At 41.3% G+C, this 14,854-nt stretch overlaps 3 protein-coding genes across 4 annotated transcripts; 2 read left to right on the forward strand and 1 right to left on the reverse strand.

The window, feature by feature from the left end:
- Positions 1 to 1,616: 1,616 nt before the first annotated feature.
- LOC118422932 (protein Mis18-alpha-like) lies at positions 1,617 to 8,331 on the reverse strand. 2 transcript variants are annotated; one of them, XM_035830814.1, is made up of 6 exons: positions 8,040 to 8,331; positions 6,223 to 6,295; positions 5,356 to 5,478; positions 3,838 to 3,922; positions 2,538 to 2,828; positions 1,617 to 2,159 (listed from the first exon to the last, which is right to left on the reverse strand). In XM_035830814.1, the coding sequence occupies exons 1-5, from the start codon at positions 8,305 to 8,307 to the stop codon at positions 2,559 to 2,561; spliced, it is 819 nt and encodes a 272-aa protein (XP_035686707.1). In that variant the 5' UTR covers positions 8,308 to 8,331; the 3' UTR covers positions 1,617 to 2,159; positions 2,538 to 2,558. The 2 variants fall into 2 exon arrangements, with proteins under 2 accessions (XP_035686707.1, XP_035686706.1); XM_035830813.1 differs by having other exon boundaries at positions 1,617 to 2,153; positions 2,532 to 2,828.
- Positions 8,332 to 8,851: 520 nt separating this feature from the next.
- Positions 8,852 to 11,621, forward strand: LOC118422296 (mitochondrial transcription rescue factor 1-like). The gene is made up of 4 exons (XM_035829815.1): positions 8,852 to 9,247; positions 10,069 to 10,273; positions 10,895 to 10,967; positions 11,415 to 11,621. Exons 1-4 carry the CDS (start codon positions 9,019 to 9,021, stop codon positions 11,619 to 11,621), a joined length of 714 nt encoding a protein of 237 aa, XP_035685708.1. The 5' UTR covers positions 8,852 to 9,018.
- Positions 11,622 to 13,736: 2,115 nt separating this feature from the next.
- Positions 13,737 to 14,603, forward strand: LOC118422297 (G-protein coupled receptor 6-like). The gene has a single exon (XM_035829816.1). The coding sequence runs from the start codon at positions 13,737 to 13,739 to the stop codon at positions 14,601 to 14,603; it is 867 nt and encodes a 288-aa protein (XP_035685709.1).
- Positions 14,604 to 14,854: the final 251 nt, after the last annotated feature.

Below are 14,854 nucleotides of genomic sequence, written 5' to 3' on the forward strand. Positions count from 1 at the left end.
TAAACAACAAACTTAAGGTACAAGTCTTCCGCGCAGTAATAGAGCCCATTCTCCTGTATGGTGCTGAAACTTGGACCTTGACAACTCGTCTGGAGAGGAAACTTGATGGTACGTATACACTACTCCTGCGCAAAGCACAGAACATTTGTTGGAAGCAGCACCCATCTATAAGGGACATTTATGGAGATCTTCCGAGGGTTTCTCACAGACTCAGACAGAGGCGGGCACAGTTTGCTGGACACTGCCTTCGGGCTAGTGAAGAGGTAGTTTCCTCACTCCTCTTGTGGAGGCCTCGAGGAAAAACTCACTCCCGGAAGCTGACCTTCCCGAGGCTGCTCTCCAGGGATACCGGGCTAGCGGAGGAGGACCTGGCAGCGGTCATGTCAGACAGGAAGGCGTGGGCTGAAGTAGTGCATGGACTTACCCCGTCCCCTCCGGGGGTCGACTAGGCAAGGCAAGGCATATTGTTGGTAAACTATCTAGGTAGATTGTTGCAGTTTTTATTACAGAAAAGCCATACTTGTAGTTTGAACCACAGAGCTGGAATTTAGCAAATGGTGGTCTAGTTATGTATTATTTAAGTTGTTTCTTTTTTCAGCAAGAAAGCCATTTGAAAGAGTTCTATTGGGGGAAAGTTCTGGAAAGGGCTCTTCTTCCAGAATCACTCATTTTACAGGTGTACTCAGTCTATTCAGTCCAATTTAAGATGCGAGATGTATTTCAGGCAGACATGCCATTGCAAACATTATAGCAAAGTCTCACAGGCCATCTTTGAGCCATGTACATTTTTTGTGATGGATGGTTTAAGAATCTAGTCTGAAAATTTTACTAGCTATAGCCATTAATGAATGTGATCCATATAAGGGATGTACGAGTCAGTGTTGCCAGGTTGAGGTTTCCTTAATTGTTATTTTTGTACATGTATTTGGGGCAAGTTTCTTCCTTCAGTTGTAAAATATTTGTTGGCAAGGCTAGGTAGCAGTGTACAAAATACTTTTCTGAGCCAGGTTGCACAGTGTGCAACCTGGGGCAAAAACTAGGTTGCACAACTGAATTTCAAGTTGCACCACCTCGTACAATTCACTAATTTCTGAAAAAAAAAGGTACAATACATACATGTTTGGCTTATATGAAACGGAGCTGCCTCAGTCTATTTATTTCTTCCAAGTAAATTGACAACAAAATCGAGTTCTGGGGCTCAAAATCTAATTGGCACCCTGTGCAACCTGAGTTTAGAAGTAAGTTGCACCAAGCAAAAAGTGGTTGCAATGTGCAAGTGCGTATTTTGCACGCTGGGTAGTCTTGTAAATTAAGCAAGATGTGTTTTGGGGGCATAGAGCAAAAATCAATGCTTGTTTAGTCCATCCATGGAATCAAGGTGAGGTTACCCTACTGTGTTTTATGTTGCAGTTTGATTAGGAATAATTTGATATCTATGCAGTGTTACATTTTTGTAGTCTATTGTTGTTTAACTTATTTTTTCTGTGCTTGAGATTGTACGGAACAGTTTCATATTCAAAACATGATTTATGTTGGATCTATTTTTCTTCTGCGTGGCCTTTCTATGAAAATTTGAGTAAATGTATCTATGCAGCTAAGGTGAATACAAATACATGTAGTGTGTACAAAAGTTACTTTTCATGTTTGTTTTGTTTGTTCGGACCCTTAGTACCTAGTAGTGACACAGGGCAAAAAGTGTTCTTGTTGTTTCAGTAACGGTATAGTTTTACACAAAAATAAAAGACTAGCTGTAAACAGAAGTTACATCTTGCTCTGTTACATGATCTTGTTATACATTTTTGTATACCAGCAGTTTTTTTTTCCACAAAATAGGAGCAAGGAGTACATACAACCTCCATTGAGTCACTTTTGAGATAAACAAGACTTTGACATCTTTTCTTAACTTGTATCCATATATGAACTTAGAAATCATACAACATAACATAGTGCTACTCTAGGATATAGTACAGCCTTCTCCCTAGCTTGGTCTTATAGTACTTTGTATGCTAAGCATGCAGTACTTACCGACTTCTGGCAGTTAATAAACAAAATTGAGACTTATAAACTGAATATTTTACCCGATCTTCTAGCTGGCATTACTCCCTGCATAATCTTAGAGCAGATCTAGAGGTGAGGTTTTGTTTGCGTTGCTTTTATGCAGGGCTCAAAATACTGGGTGCATGTGCATCCAGGTGCACCCAAAATTGGAGCTGTGCACCCAAAATTGGAGCAGTGCACCCAATTATTTTCTGTCTGTGGGTGCACAGGGTGCATCCAAATATTTTCTTAAGTTATGTATGTAAAGATATCAAAGTATACAAGTATACGTCATATTCTTGACATCTATGTGTTAGAAAGATAATAAAAATGTCTGTCATGGTACTTGTTTAAGAATTTGATAGCTTGTAACTAAGTTTTATTATTAGGTTATTACTTAAATTTAAGTGGTGCACCCAAAACTTTTTTGGTGCACCCAATTTTTTAAGCTGGGTGCACCAGTGCACCTAATCCCCAAAATGAATTTCGAGCCGTTATGCCAGCTTTCAGACATACAGGTCCTAGTCTGACTCGTAATCCGACAGTTGAATCCTCGCCTTCTTTCTCACATGCGTGCGAGCCGGGACGGGGGATCCGTAGCTGCTCTGAGACGGGCGCTGAGACGACTTGTTCCCCCGAGACGGGGTTCCCGAGGGCCTCTCGTTCTTCACCTCGTGTTTCACCCTGGGAGCTGGTGTCAGGTTCTCCTTTGTGTCAGGCTCTTCTTCTTCCATCATCGCCTGCTCAAGGACAGACAGCCTCTTGGACAGTGTCATCAGTACGTGCCGTATCTGTAGGTTACAAAAACAACAAATCAATACGTCTGGACTTTGACTTTATGCGAATCCACAATTAGCAATTCAGACAGCTTAAAATCAGGAAATTTGCCAGGTCAGTCAGTCTTGGCTGCACGGCCGACCAACTCCTTTGTCCGAACTGTCTGTAGCCGCCACGCATCAACTTAAGTACAGTTTATTTCTTCTTCATCACTTTACACGGTACAGAATGGCAGGGCCATGGCCCTGAATTGCACGGTCGTGTTACATTAAGTAAAATCGAAGACAGTTATTAAAAACGATGTTCGTACATCAGCGAATATTGCACGTTAGCGAATATTGCACATAGCATTTACATATATTGCACACAGTTGCTTAACAGTGACAAATTTGGCTAAAAATACCACAAATTTGACTTCGAAGGTGATGGGTAGTTAGTCAAAGTTCGCTTATAAAACAGATTGTCACATCTAGAGCAGATTCAGGTATTTACATGTTCAGCATGCGCACCATATACCGGTAGGGTATTGCACTCGATCTGTATCTTTCAGTTCTACAGTGGACAGTGTCGAGTTTGTGTGATGAACGAGTCACCCTGCCACTGATATCCACACGTGAGAGTGGTAGTAGGTGTCTGTACAGCTTCGACTGTTCAAGTGATTTGGCGAAGTTAACAGTTAATTGTTCACGATGTGATTTGAGTGTAGGTAGGCCCAGCCGAATACATGCTTTGGAGTAGGATGTGTAGTTGGTGCCCAAGATGATTCGAAGTGCTTGTGATACAAGCTTACGATTGATGGATTGAATAATAGCCAAATTGTAGTCAGTCTGGCAGAGGGTACTAGAGAGTATTCTGTGAATTCATGATTAACAATTCACAGACAGCTAGATTTATACACATCATAATGCATCAACAGAAAATCACACGGGCCAGGGTGTTGAGTGACTTCAAAGGAAAAATTATATGATACAACTATATTCATAGCCAGAATACAGATATACAAGTAAAGGTATTATGTATTACCTTAGCCAGTCCATTATCTATCTTTTCCTGTGCTGACACAATCCCTCCTAGACTGCACTTGGGGATGCCAGACCCGAGGCTGTAGCTGTGGAAATCAGATTGTAGGGCATAAAAACATATACAAACAAGAAATCTTTTTAAAAAAGCTGTGCCTTGCCGCGTATTTTATGTTATTTTGGTAAGTTAGACTAGATTCTACGCTTAAAAATCCCGAGTTCCACATGTCGCCCCCCTCCCCCCTCATTATCATAATTTATGTCAGATGAATTATTGGCACATTAAACAGGTTTTGTAAAACTTTTTGACCCACAATGAATATGCATTATTTTTTATTACAAACTAAGTTCCTTCTGATGCAATTTGTGATATATCTTTATATAAACATGGTGAGTTAAAGCGTAGATTTATTACGCTGGACCACATACAGTAACATGCGTCTAGAAGAGCGTTTTAATACTCGCCTGGAATGTACCATTGTTTAACTAAGCCATGAAACTCAGCAAGGAAAGAAGGGCCTTTGGAAGGGGCTTTGGAAGGGCTGGGTTAAAAGGTCCGTCCATTGATCCATGGATCCATGGAAGAAACCTGGCGTAAAGCCTTGCCTGGCGGCAAGGCAAAAATGTACTTGTAGTACTTTGTACTTCTGACTGAGGTAGCTTTTGGTACCTAATAGTAACATATTTTACTGGTCACCAACACAGACAGCAAAGAGGTAGTCAAGACATTTCGTCATCATCTTTTTAAGCCAGATTACAGCTAGACAAAGATAAAAAGTCACAAGTATATCATAAGGCCACACCAATTTAATTTCTTGGTTCACGGATTTTTTCATAAAAAATATGGAGCGAGAGAGCAAAATAAAAATAAAAATAAAAATTGTAAAACGGTCGGGGTAAAGGTAACGGCTAATCCAAAACATAAAGGAAAAAAAGTTTTCAGCTTGAAAAAAGTACAAAACACTCTTTTTGTACAGTAACAGCACCTGTACCCACACTTTAAGGAGCTTATAATATAAAGGCCAAATTGCTAGACCAGAAAGTTGGTGAATGGTTTCATTAATGGTGAAAATTTGCTGAGTGGTAATTTTTATTTTTATTTTTTTTCCAAAAAAATAGGAGCGAGCGAATCCGTGAACCAAGAAATTAAATCGGTGTGGTCTAAGGTAGAAATTGAAAGTTTAACACTGATTTTTTAAAAATTTGTTCAATGATGATTTATTCTTTTGGGGGGATTCAACCAAAGTTGCAAGAGGGTCAGTGAAAACTGCTGCACTTCTTTCTTCCTTTACAGTAACTGATTAGAAATTGCAACATTTCAATTTAAGAGCGGCAGACAGCATAAGCCGATATCATAGACACAGACCATACAACATCACAAGCACATTTAATACAATATTAATACTGCTTGCTAGGAATTTCTTAGTCTTTTAGTTATATCAAGGAAATTTTTCAACCTCCTTGGTTATATCTAGGAAAATACAAACAAACAAAAATAGCTACAGATCAGAATGCGTCTTACGTGGTGACTTTGTTGATGTCTATGGTGTAGAGGTCTCTGAGTGCGTCGAACTCCGAGTGGGTCCCCCTGTACATCACCCCGATCTCAGCTCCGCACCCCGCGCAGGACAGGGGCAGGTAGGAACTAAAACAAAACAGCATCAAATCTGATCTGTGTACACCTTTAGTGTTGGAAGAAAGTTTAGCACTGTACTTTAATTACTACCAGCATAGACGAGCTTCTATAATACATCTACAAAGGTGATTCCATCAACTAGTATGATATATGTCTCCCCCCCCCCCCCACAAAAAAAATTGGTGTCGGCACAGTTTCTTCTGGTACAGGTACCATGAAATTGATCAATATTGTAAGTAGTAAGTATGCCAAATATTAACTACTACAGTCTCTCAATAATTCCACCGGATGCCATAATACTGCCATATGAGCAAAATACACAAATTCAAAGCGATTTAAGGAGATGTTGATAATCATGTACCAATGCAGCATCAGTAATCCTAAACTACAACGTATATATAAGCATGAAAGCTCATCTCAACAGAGACAGGGGTCGATATCGCTTGCCAGGCATTTATAATTCGTTACTAAGTACTCGAATCACGTGTCTCTAAGTCACGTGATCAGAGTAACTGAATCATCACTCCTGAAGAAGGTCGACGGAAGTACGACTGAAAATCGAGGTTAGCAGATTTTGGTGTTGTAAGACAGTGGAAAATCTTCAATATGTACAACGTATATATACCCTTTAGACATTTAGGTGTTTGAGACAAACTTGAGACGGCCTATGTAACAATGTTTTTAGGTGACGGTATTATGGCACCCGGTGGAATCATGTGAGTCAATGTTAGATCATGAGTGGGTGAGACATACCATCCATAGTCTCTATCTGTCTGCTTCTCTGAATGGGTAATGGTTTTTCCAACAGTTACTGTCTCCGACACCGCTGTAAAAACACACGCAAAAATTAGTAAGGAGACATTGCGATGTATTCTCTGGGGCAGCCTGTTATCCAAACCTAAACATTCAAAAGCATGTTGCGAGGAGTGACTTTGAACTGATGATGATGATCTTTGCAGGATTGGTGGTAGACGATTTTGTATCTTATATGATGTAGCTGCAAATCAACTATTAATTTTGTTTGTGGATAATTTCTTTGTTAATTACACCCACTTGGTTATTTTATTTATTGTTACAACGATTGATGTTTTGTTATTTATGTTATAGCCTTTGACCTCTGACCCCTCCTCATTACTTCCGTTTACTGAGCAGGGCTCGAAATACACTTTTCAGTCAACTTGCACCAGTGCAAGTTAAGCCAAAGGTAACTTGCACCAAAAGAAACTTACTTGCACAACCCAAAATAGTGAACTGTTAACCCTTTATTCTTCTTCTGAAAATTTGCAAATATATGGGGATACATAAAGACCACATGTTTGGATATTTGTTTTCCAAAGCGTATTTTATTTTGGATTTCAAATTGTACAACAAATGTGAATTTAGGCTTAATTTAAGACAATTCAATGTCTACAACTTGATAAGATCAATAGATTTCTTCTGGACTCTTCGAGTGACTTCCATCACTATTCTTAACCATCGCTAGAACAACTCAATACAAACACATATAACTGGAAAATCCAGTTGATCATATCAAAGTCACTAAATTGTATGCAAAATGTATTTACTCATATGCAAATCAAGGTAAGACAACACCATAGGAATTATTAGCATTATAGAGAATACTGATGGAATTGTCTTCAAATTTTGTTTACCTGGATGTCTAACCAAGTTTAGAAATAACAAATTTAGGCTATTTTTTTATTCAGTGTTGTTTTCTTTTACCTTTCAATGGCAGACAATATTCTTGGTGTGTGTAAGCCTTTTCTAAAGTCAGGTATTAGTGGATAAAAGTAACTTGCACTGGTGCAAGTTTGGTCCAAACTTACTTGCACCACACCAATTTTACATGCACAAACTTGCATATGCATGTGGTATTTCGAGCCCTGCTGAGTTTATGTTACATTTTTGCAATCAGTTTACCTCAGTTCTTCTCGTGTCATACTGTATACATGTATTTTTGTTGACTTTATGTTATTTGACTGTTTTAATTTGTCTTGTTGATGGACGACTCCAGGAAGAATAGAGTTATGATAATAATTGTAACTCTAATTGGAGATCAAAATAAACAAACAAACAAACAAACAATCATCATCATATAAACAAACAATTGACTAGCCTGATTTAAGCAAGCTTCTTTACAGCCCGCTCACCATTTCTGGGGGGAAGGGCCAGTTACAGCCCTGGACAGCAGAGTTTGTGTTACACAGACTAACAATTGGCGATCTTAACTTAAGACATAAACAAGAAACATCTGCGGGCATTGTTATGCACACCAAACGACCAATGTCTTGTCTGAAGTCATGTCAGGACTCAGGGGCATTCACCTTTGACCTTACAGTTTCACAAGCGTACCTTGAATCCTGAACCTCCTTCTTCTACTTTTAATCAAGGTTTTTATCAACTTATTGAAGATTATGCTGCCTGTAGTATGAAGGTCTACTGCGAGGCGTCATCCTTATTGACAAGATGTTCCTGTCAATAGACATTCCTGTCTTAGTGCTACATATCTGTATTAAACATAAATGTTAAGCAGACTAGTCAAAATTTCGAAAAATCGACAAGAAACAAACCTGTGAAGCTAATATAACTCATTTCAATGCAGGCCTTCGGTCCTGTCAGTGGATCTTTCATGGCGAGAGAGTCGGCCAGGATCTCGCGGCAGTTCTGGCATTGGAACACATCTGGCGAGTCTGCCACTTCCTCTACTTCTTCTTCTTCTTCCCCTGCCCCGGCCGAGTGGTCGCCTTTCTCCGCCATAGTTATTCTCCGATCAAACAGAGTCAAAATCGTCAAGATGGCGAACTGTTGTGACTGTTGCAGCGTCAAATTTTGGCGCATTTGGGGCGTATGCAAATATAGGCTGTCTTTAGTTACACATATTCACTGCCTATATAGAGGGATACATTAGTGATAAATAACTTAAAAGGCTTCTCTCCTAAATGTAACTCTCATGTTTCAAAAATATTATAGAATCGCTTCATATTCATTGAATAATCCATGTTGAATAACAATGTTAGAGTATAAAAGCTGGCATTAAAAAAGCTACAATAGTCACCTACAAAATTAAGATGGCGGCGCCCTATGGGGGAAGGACCCTGACGTCTAACTTACAGATTTACCTCTTGTGCCTCCGATACATCCCTCCCGTGAACTCTAGTGACTCCCTTGTACAGCTCTAGTGGTTAAAGTAGCCAATGTATGGCAAAGAAAATAGTTTCAGATCTCAGTGCAGCTTTTAACTGCCGACCACACACGACCACAGGACTGGAATTCGCCGGCCGTTTGCACCTTGTGGGTGCAGTACTGCAACAGATTGATAGAGCGCGCTTTTGATCCATGCAGTGAGCGCAGTCCGAGTATTGCATTGCTGTAACGAGTCAATAGGGGGCGCTTTTGATCCATGGCGAAAATTATCAAGATGGCGGCGCCCTGAGCGAAAAAAGCGCTTGCGATACTTCTTCTCAATTTCACCTACTTTGCACCTTTACCGCCTCCTTCCTCGAATTCTGCCAACTACCTTTGACAAGTTTAGGTGATGAAGTGTCCATAATGCTAAGAAGAGGGACGATATTACGAGTTTTAACGAGACAATGTTCAAGGGAAACCGCAAGATGTCTCGGACCGTCACGTCTTCTCAAAGTTCCTCTTCCTCTTGACCGAAGATCCGTCCTAGGTGGACCGTCGAACTGTCAACTCAGCACACTACGGCTTGATACAAGAATAGAGAGAAGTTTTGCTCCAGTGTTAAATTTTTCACGGACTTATGCTTCAAAGAAAGGTAAAAAGGTGGAAGGGTTGACGTGGGGAGGGGGGCGTGGTTGATATATAAATTATGCATAGGGCGATTTTTTTGCGTAGGGCCGCGATAACTTTAAAAGTCAAACTGCGAATTTGTCAGCTTTTTTGTGATATCACAATTTGTGATAGCACCAATACTGATTCCCGCAATTGACCGATTGATTGGTTAAATCTGTATTGATCTCTTAACAACTTGTAACGTCATGTGTCATTGATGAACAATGATTGAAAGGAAGTCAGTAGTTTAAAATGATAACAAATTGCAGCAGTTCTTCCCGATGACCTTTACATAAGCACTCCAGGGATTTGTCACACAGTGCCCTGCATGACAACTACCTGGTGTGCTTGTCTAACTATCTAACCAGATTCTAAGGTCCTTGGGAAGACCTGCCTTGGCTGCTGAGCAAATTCTCTGTCGGCCCTGATTTCCAGGGTAGCTAATAATGGGGTTAAAGCCACATCTGTTCTGTGATATTAGCAGGGTTCCATAACAGTGGGTTCATGGACTACTAAACTGACTATGCCAAATGGCTTTAAGCTTTTTGGCGTAATGGTTTAGCATCTGGGTTTATGATCTGGCGGCCCGGATTCGGTGCAGATTCGAATCCATGGAGTCAGGATGCTATTTCTGTTTCTACTCGCCTCTTGTTTTGCTGGTTCTCATGCCGGAAGATCACAAATTCAGATGCTAAACCGTTACGCCAAAAGGCTTAAAGCCATCTGGCATGGTCAGTTTAGCAGTCCTTGAACCCCACTGTTACAATCCTAATCAGCATAACAAAAGTTCTATGCTCCTGACAGGTAAAAAAGGAGCCCAGAAGCCAGCCGAGCCCTCCGACTCAGAGGACAGTGATGAGGAAGACGAGAAGGACCCTTTAGAGGATGACAGTGATTATGAAGACGTTGATGATTCCAGCGAGCCCAAGGACTACAAGGACATCACCAGGGTCGTTCCTTCTGTACGTTTGGATGCTGTCCTGAAGGCTGGGCTGGACACCTCCAGACAGTAGGTGGCATTTTGCTTCCTAGCTTTTATCTTATTTTAGCGTCCTTGCTTTTTAGCTTGAGTACCATCCTACGTAGTGACCTCTAGCTTAATACTTTCGCTTGCTAACCAGGCAAAGTATTGAGCCAGCAGCCACTACAGAGGATTGCACTCAGGCTACTTGCTTATATCCTCAAACCTTAGTGAGCTTTCATCATGAAACTGAACTCCTTCAATTGATTCAAGGAAGTGTAACTCATAGTTTTACATTCATAATGTTTCATGCTTATGATACATTATTTTTGGGTGTATGTGATTAATGTAGTATCGCAGTTTGAAGCAATAGTGGCAATGCAACTACAATTTGTATTAAAGTCTTCCATGCTTATGATACATAATTTCAGAACTAGTACATGTGCAATCATAGCATGATGATGGAGATAACTGCAAAAGCAGGTATTATAAAGGGTGAATATCCAATTTACAGCATCTCTGCAGTTAAATGAATGCAACTGTGTTGATATAACTGTGATATCAATATCATATTTTTACTACACAAATACATATATATTTGAAGAATGTGTCTAACATGCAGCTTTCTTTTATTGATTTGTCATGCATTGTGTATCTTTCTTTTTTCAGTAAAATTGAGGAGGAATTCTATTCCAACAAAATCAGGGTGAACGGACAGAAAGTGCTGAAAAAGAGCATATCGGTAAGTTGAGAAAATGAGGGACAAATGTTGACTCAGAGCCTGATGATCCTATATACGGTTATAGAGTTATGACACTCAATACAAAAGTTACGCTGAGCAACCTCAGTTTGAAGTTGTGCCAAACAAAACATGGTTACATGGGTATTTTGAACCCTGGATATGCCAGTTAAAACAAATTCAGAACCTGATGAAGCTTAACAGGGAAATTTTGCAGAGTCTCAGCATATTTTGTAGTTGAAGGAAGGGGACACGGTTGACCTGATCCGTGGTTCTTTTTCTGTTGCTTACAACTATCTTCTGTCGCCATTTCACAGAAGATAGTTCATCTTTGATACGACAGTTCCAAAATCATATCCAGTTGCTTGAGTAACTGCTTTTTGGCATAGTTCATCTTAGCTTGCGTGGGCAGCTTTTATCAAAAGCATCTCTTGCTCCCATATTTTCTAGTTGAAGGAAGGGGACATGGTTGACCTGATCCGGACCACACAGACAGAACAGGAGAGAATGATGAGCGTCTCGCGGGTCGTGCTGCTGAAGACAGAAAACAGGACGACTCAGTCGGGGAACACGTACGTGCAGCTGAGGAGATGGAAGGCTCTGCTCATCCCCAACCCCAAGAAGAGACAGGGAGTCACGGAACAGACGGATGAATAAAGAGACTATGTACACAACCATAGCTTTATTTTCAGCGATGTTGCAGTGACCGTCTATCACCATCCCAATACCAGTCACATTTGGCGAGAATCGATCGGACAATGATTCTGCGGCAATCGCCTGATCCTCGCTTATGATAATTACTTAATTGCACAACAATTGTACAAGGTACAAAGTATGGCATATATGTGACAGGGACGGTTTTCAGGTGAAAAATGCGCGCAACCTTGTGTCGATGTTGAATATGGCGGATCGTCCATTGATACGCCCGAAGATTGTGGATAATGTGACAGGGGTATAAGGGCAATTCTGACTGGTTCATATTGTACCACTAGTACTGCACACAGATGCGGTCACAAATGTATGTAATACGTTTATGCAGTGATGTTGAGACGTTTACAATGCGGTCCCAAAACGGTCACCAAAACATCAGTGAAAATAAAGCTGTAGTTGTTTAAAAAGGAGTCTCTTTATTCAGTGACTTGCCAACCTAATGAAACTATTCACGGAGAAAGAAAGAAATGTCTTGGAAATGTCGCCTTCAAAGTTCTTCCTGAAATTGTCAATAGTTAAGATCAGGAGATGCTGTTGCAGTCCTATCCATGTAACTTGTAACCTCCCAGTGGCCTTTGCGTCACACCTTGGAGTGGCCTTTGGGTCTTGTTATGTAGACCAATCATAGCCAAAGCCATGGCTGTAAAAGGATTGGTTAACTTGAAAAAATCAAGTCTAAAATGAAATTGTATCAAATCCTTCAACATATTACACGAAAGAAGGTAAAAGTCAGCCGATAATATTTAACAAGGCATTTATTACGTCATAATTTTACTGTCCTAGGACGTCATTATATTAAATACAACATCAGATGCCAAAAGATGAAATAAAGAATGCATTAAACAATATTGCCAATGTGCCTGATCTACTTTGTCATTATGTCGATTGCAAGATTCAGATAAGAGCTGAATGTTTTCTCCCTGATTTCGTCAGATGTATTTTGCCTTGTGTACCTTTACATTGTGAACCCCATTTCCTCCAGAAGATGTTTCGTCTTGATGATGTTGTCTCCAAGCGTGTCCACTAAGAGTCATAGTTCCAGCAATATCATGAGCTATGCCTGCCCATCGGATGGTAACCTCTGCAAAATCAATGTAATTGTGTGAAAAATTGTGTGAAACCTGTGCAAAAAAGTTGCCTTCATCATGAGTTTTTACGGAGATACATATGACTGAAATAACCAACTTTCTGTGTAAATAGACGAAAATCGATGCTCGCAGATTTCATCCAAAAAATCAAGTCAGCTGGACCAAAGAACCAAATGTTCTCAACAGCTCAATAGAGTCATTAAGCTGTCCTGGATACAATCTTCTTTTATATATAAACGCCCGAAGTATTCGTGATTGAGTTGTAACGAAGTATTTCATGTATCTCAATTGACCTTTTGAATTCACCTGCGATCACTCCGGCGAGCTCGCTCGGAATCTCCACATAACTAGTTTCATCCACCCCTCTTTGTCATCGTGCTGGTAAACGTTCACAATATAAGGCTGATTAAGGAGTAGAACCTGCTCAACAAGGGGATGTACGTAAAATACCACTCTCATGTTGCTGTTGGTGATGGAGAAGAGAGCTATTAGAAAAGGTTAGACCAGCGACCTACGTATACCTGCAACTAGCTGTACGTGATGTGCATTTCAGGGAGCGAGGAAGAAAAGACGCTCATCCGTCGTCGTGACAGAAGAACCAAGAGAGAGAGAGTATTGTGTTGTTTTTTTTCCCTGTTCATAACGCCAGTGAGATCATAGCTCACGGATAGACGCTTTGCTTTCATCGAACAACTGAAGAATGAATCGCAGAAGCAACTACATCGGGACGACGCTTGTGGTCCTCGTCATTTCAGCTCGCTACACTGGGGTAGGTTTGGCTTCAGGAAGGAGCTTAGATGTTACCAAACAGGCCGGGGAAACATCGAACATCCTCCGCAACTCTACACTCCGAAATGGCTCTACGGAGATATGCGACACATTTGAAGCTACAAACAGTTCTAAGATAGGAGAAAACAAAACTCTAGACGTCCTAGTATGTCGCCAGAATCACTCAAAATCATCGGCTCCTGACATGGAGCTCGAGATCCGTTCACCCGCACGTGAATACGTTGTTTTATGTATTGGTGTGTGGACAGTCGTGGCGAACAGCCTCCCGCTAGCGGCCATCGTCAAGCACGAACAGCTCCACACGCCCGTGTACATCCTCATGGCTATTAACCTGGCGGCAAGTGACGTCCTGACCGGCGCAACGGTGGTCATTCTGTTTCTGTTGATCCACACCTACACGCAGTCTATCCTCTCTAACACTATGTTACACTTCATCTTCACCTCGGCCTTTCTCACTGGGCTGTCCACAGCCTTCGGGCTCCTGGCCCTGACGGCTGAACGCTACTGGTTCATCGTGCATGGAATGACCTACGTCAGCAACGTCACCAACGACAAGTGCAAGGTCGTGGTGGTGATCGTCTGGATGTTGTCTGTCGCATTGGCCATGCTGCCAAACTTTGGATGGCACTGCCCAAGTCGTGCCGAGGAGGGATGCGTTCCGTTGGGCGGAGGGTTGGCTCACGGGTACGTAGTCCTCGTCCAGGTGTTCATTTTCAGCGCGATGGCGGGGATCGTCCTCCTCAACGCGAGCGTGTTCTGGTGCCTGTGGAAGCACGTCAACGCCATCGCTGACCAAGAAGCCGCGGTGGGCGCCGAGTCGAGCACAAGCAGGAGATCCGCCATCACAGTCGGCATTGTAACCGTCGCGTTCTTGGTGGGATGGTTGCCGTTGCTCATCAAAATGTCCTTTCCATCGGACGTCAGCGACGTCCACATGGTGTTCATGATATTAAACTCAGCGATGAATCCTGTCATCTACGGGTTCCGTTTGTCGGAGGTTCGGCGCAGCGTTGCTCGACTCTTCCTGAACTGCAGCGGAAACGACAACTAGCTTGGCTCTGACCTTTCGTAGACCTTAGACATTCTCCCCATAACTAAATGTTTGTTTGTTTGTTTTCTTTGTTTTCTCATGTTTTCATGAGGGAAGAGATAAGGGTCAGACAAAGTATGCAACTGAGATACAGTTTACGTGTTGTATTGGCTGTTAATCAATCTTGTTTATGAATAAGATAAAAACATATTTTATCCTCGCAGCGTATAAGAGCGTAAACATGATACAGAAATGTGACTTGCCCTTGTTAT

This window comes from Branchiostoma floridae, chromosome 9 (genome assembly GCF_000003815.2).
Source record: "Branchiostoma floridae strain S238N-H82 chromosome 9, Bfl_VNyyK, whole genome shotgun sequence".
In the NCBI taxonomy this organism is placed as follows: domain Eukaryota; kingdom Metazoa; phylum Chordata; class Leptocardii; order Amphioxiformes; family Branchiostomatidae; genus Branchiostoma; species Branchiostoma floridae.